The 4,701-nt window shown below is 40.2% G+C and overlaps 1 protein-coding gene across 1 annotated transcript in view; it reads right to left on the reverse strand.

Annotated features, from left to right (window-relative positions):
- Positions 1-713: 713 nt before the first annotated feature.
- Positions 714-4,701, reverse strand: part of SERGEF (secretion regulating guanine nucleotide exchange factor) — a gene marked incomplete at its 3' end in the record, with an annotated part of 10,883 nt that continues 6,895 nt past the window's right edge. Inside the window, exon 5 of the mRNA XM_008589620.1 lies at positions 714-774. Coding sequence (XP_008587842.1) covers positions 714-774 — 61 coding nt within the window. The remainder of the gene's footprint in view (positions 775-4,701) is intronic.

Raw genomic sequence — 4,701 nt, forward strand, 5'->3', positions numbered from 1 at the left:
AGATTGTCAAGGAGGAGCGGTCTCACAAGAAGGGGTGTGGGGCTTCAGGCCCCCAACACACTTGAAGCTATTAAATTAATAAACATTAAAAATCCACTAGGAAGACAGTGCAGTTCACCACAAAGAATGTGGGCGTTGGAACCCAGACCATCCCAGACTCTGATCCCAGCTCTACCTCTTAATACCTTATCCCCTGCATAACCTTACACAAGTGCTTTAACCTCTCTGGGCCTTAGTTTCTTCATATATAAAAATTTAACTCACATCACTTCCTGGTTGTGAGGTTTTTATTTGTTTTTTTTTTTTTTTTGTCCTTTTTGAGACCAGCTGCACCGTGCTCAGCCAGTGAGCACTGTGAGCGCACCGGTCATCCCTATATAGGATCCGAACCCACGGCGGGAGCACTTCTGCACTCCCAGCGCCGCACCCTCCCGAGTGCACCACGGGCTCAGCCCTGGTTGTGAGGTTTAAATGAGGTAATAAATCAAGAGAACCTAGCACCATGCCTAGAACTTAAAGAGCTAGAAGACATCATTTCCTTCCTCCTTACCTGCTACAGCCTTTCCCACATGACTTCTGCCTTATGTTCCCTCCTTTTAATCAGAACCATACAACAGCAGAACCCTTTGAAATACTTCTTAAAGATTTTTTCTCCTAAAGCTTGGTTCCTCTTCACTACATGCCTTTTTAGAAAATAAACGCAAAATGATTACCTGTAGCACCTAATGCGTGCCTCAGCCCAGCAGCAATACAAACAACCTTCTCTTTCAGGAGCTGTCAAAATAAAGAAAAGGGTTTAAATCTTAGAATCATTCATTTACAAAATTTTGTGTAATTTATGACCAAATACAACGCAGCATGGTCCTCCTTATGTGTATGACTGGTTTAAAGCGCTCCCCACACACACACATTTCAACCCATAAATACCTCTACTTTTATCCCTAAAAGAAAAAAGCCTTTTTAAAATACCATATCATAATACCCTCTCAGGGTTGGGAGGGTCATCCAGTTCAGGAGCTGGTAAATGTTTTCTGTAAAGGGCCAGATAGCAAATATTTAGACTTTACAGGCCATACAGTTTCTGTCACCCTACTCATCTCTGCCATTGTAACACAAAAGCAGGTATAGACCTTATATAAATGAATGAGCATGGCTGCGCTCCAACAAAATTTTATTTACCAAGGGCTCTGGTTTTCCCACCCCTGATCTAGTCCAATTGCTATCCAATGCTAGAAACCCCTCCACAACATCCCACCAAGTGGCTGTCCAACCCCTGCCAAACACCTACCTCCAGTGACACAGGGCTCATCATCTCCTCAGGTGCCTGTTCCATCTTTGCATAGTCCCATTTATTTCTTTAGGTGGAGCCAAACCTATCTGCCTATAGCTTCTGACAGCGCTTTCCAAATATTTGAAGACAGTTGTCATGTCCTCTCTGAGACATCTTGTGGTGGTTTTAAAAATAGGTCCTTCAATTCTTTGATACTCCTCCCTTCAAGATGTGGAGCTTAATTTTAATGCCCTCCCCTTGTGTGGGCTGGACTTAGTGACATGCTTCTAATGAAAAGAATAAAGAAGCAATGAGTCACTCAGAGACTAGGTGATAAAAGGCACTAAAGCTTCCTACTTGGTATCTCTCTCTCTCTCTGTCTCTCTCTCACAAATCATAGTCCCATAGACAGGAGGCCCACATGGCAAGGAAGTGAAGCTTCCTGCCAACAGTCACATGACAGAGCCTGGAAATGGATCCACCAGCCCAGTTGAGCCTTCAAAGACAGCATGCAGACCCAGCTGACATCCTGACTGCAACCTCATGAGAGACCAACTAAGCTGTTCCTAGATTTCTGATCCTCAGAAACTGGAGATAATAAATGTCTGCTGTTTTAAGCGGACTGTGTCTGCTGTAATTTGTTACACAGCAATACATAACTAATGCAGCTCTCTTCTTTAGGCCAAATATCCCCAGATCCATCAGTCATCATGAGGTCCCAAATTCTCTCCCCTTCCTGGTTTCTCTCCTCTAAATATGCTCTGGTTGCTCAATCTTTCTCTTTTAAAGGGTCTGTATATGCATCAATCACAGCCCCTTGGAGTTTTATCATTTTTATTTATTTATAGGTCCACAATGTCTTTCTAAACTTTAGGAACCTCAAGGGCAAAGCCTGATTCTTATTCACCTTTATGCCCAGGGCCTAAGCATCAAATCCACAACAGAACACAACATCCCAGATGCAGCCTGTCCAGCACAAGGGACAGAACTCTGGCCTTCCTGCTTCTGCAGACTATACTTCTGTCAGCGGATTCCATGATCACATTAGCTTTGGGGAAAATCAAATTTTACTACTAATACAATTTGAACATACTGTCCTTTAAATTTTTTCCTTATTTTTTTTTCCAAAATTAACTTAAGGGCTTTATGTGTGGACTCAGTCTCTTCAACACTATTCATCTCCATCTCTTCCTCTCTGTTCCCACTGCTGCTGCTTTAATTTGGGCCAGGATCATCTCTTGTCTCGATTATTAGCAAGAGTTTCCTAAGTAGTCCTCCTTCGATCCATCCTCCATGTTATCCTATCTGGCCCCTTCCTAACATGCTGTTCTTACCATTTGTTACTACTATCCTGATTTCCCCCCTCCCCACTTACTCCACTCTGGCATGTCCACCACTTCTTTATATTCCACCCATACTAAACTGTTACAGTATCCCAAACCCTCCTGTCTTCTGCTTATATACCTTTGCTTACATGGTTCCTTCTGCCTAGAATGCTCTTCTTTTGCACCTATTCTGTGCACCCTCCTATCCCAAGCCAGGTAAACTTCTACTCAACTTTTAAGACTTAGCTTAAGCCTGTTCTCACCCCCACCTTTCCCTAGATAAGAGTTTAACACTCTCTCCCTTGGGGCTATACATGCATCTATCATAGGTCTAACATGCTATTGCATTTAGGTATTTATGTGTCTATTATGTACTACTAAACTATAAGACTCTCAAATGCTAGGACAGATTTGATTCACCTTTGTCTCTACTGCTTAAACACAGTGCCTACACACAATAGTTGCCATTAAATAAATGAATGAATTTCTAGTATATTTCACTTTGGCACATTCCTCCCATTGTTCCACAGAATGCCTGTCAAAATATTTTCACTTCCTGACACTGTCATATAACATATTTTAACCATTGTTCCTCTCTGTCTTCTTTAATTATATGACTTATAATTAAGCTAAATTAATTATAACATATGTAGGTTCTTACAAGGCCATTTATTACAATTGGGAGCTATAACACTTCCTACATCAGGGACTACAGAGCCTAGACTTGTGTGCATAGCACGGGAACCATTACCCCAAGTAACACTCCAAAGACTAGCAATCGAGTTCAGCAAGATGACAGGAGAAGCCCCAAGCTCTCTCCAGTGAAAACAGATCTCCCAGTCTTACTCAGAGCTTAGGGAAATTACACAGGATTGGGGCAGTTTAGGTGTTGAAACTCATTTTAGATTCTAACATATTTCTTTAATAATTCCATATTCTATTGTGATAATTTACAGTATAGACTTCATAAAAATGTATCCATTTCAAATACAATGCACTAAAAGAGCTCTGAACTAGGGCCAAGAATCCTGTTTAACACTTGTGCCGTCCAACACGGTAGCCACTAGCTACATGTGGCCATTGAACACTTGAAATGTAATTAGACTGAGACACAGTGTAAGTAAAAACTGTACACCAGAGTTCAAAGACTTACTACAAAATAAAGAATATAAAATTACCTCATTAATAAATTTTATATTGATGCCATGTTAAAATGATAATAGTCTGGATACACTGGATTAGTTAGTTAAAAAGTTATTAAAATTAATTTCACCTACATGCTACAACAGGGATAAAATTTGAAAATACCATTTGAAGTGAAAGAAGCCAATCACAAAATGCCACATATGCTGTGATTTCACTTAAATGAAATACCCTGAACAGGCAAATCCATACAGACGGAAAGTAGATTAGTGGTCACCAGGGGCTGGGGTAGGGGAGAATGGGAAGTGACTGCTATCAGGTACAGTTTCTTCTGGTGGTGATGAAAATGTCCTAAAATTAGATATTAGTGATGGCTGCTCATCTCTGTGAATATACTAAAAACCACTGAATTATACATTTTAAAAGGATGAATTTTATGGTATGTGAATTATATCTCAATAAAGCTTTATTTAAAAAATTAATTTCCATTCCTTTGGATATATAACCAGCAGTGGAATTGCTGGATCATATGATAGATCTATCTGTAGTTGTTTAAGAAACCTCCATACTGTTTTCTGTAACGGCTGTGCTAGTTTATAGTCCCACTAATAGTGTAGAAGAGTTCCCCTTTCCTGCGTCCCCACCAGAATTTGTTATTCTTGGTCTTTTTAACAATGGCCAATCTAACTGGAGTGAGATGATATCTCAATGTGGTTTTGAATTGCATTTCTCTGATGACTAGTGATGCTGAGCACTGAAAGGATACCTGCATTCCTATGTTCAATGCAGCTCTATTTACAATAACCAAAATATGGAACCAACCTAAGTGTCCATGGAGAAACGACTGAATAAAGAAAACGTGGTATATATACACAATGGAATACTACTCAGCCATAAAAAAAGAATGAAATCCTGCCATTTGCAGCAACATGGATGAGTCTGGAGAAAATTATGTTAAGTGAA

The sequence above is a fragment of the Galeopterus variegatus genome, unplaced genomic scaffold (assembly GCF_000696425.1).
Source record: "Galeopterus variegatus unplaced genomic scaffold, G_variegatus-3.0.2 Scaffold5556, whole genome shotgun sequence".
NCBI lineage: Eukaryota > Metazoa > Chordata > Mammalia > Dermoptera > Cynocephalidae > Galeopterus > Galeopterus variegatus.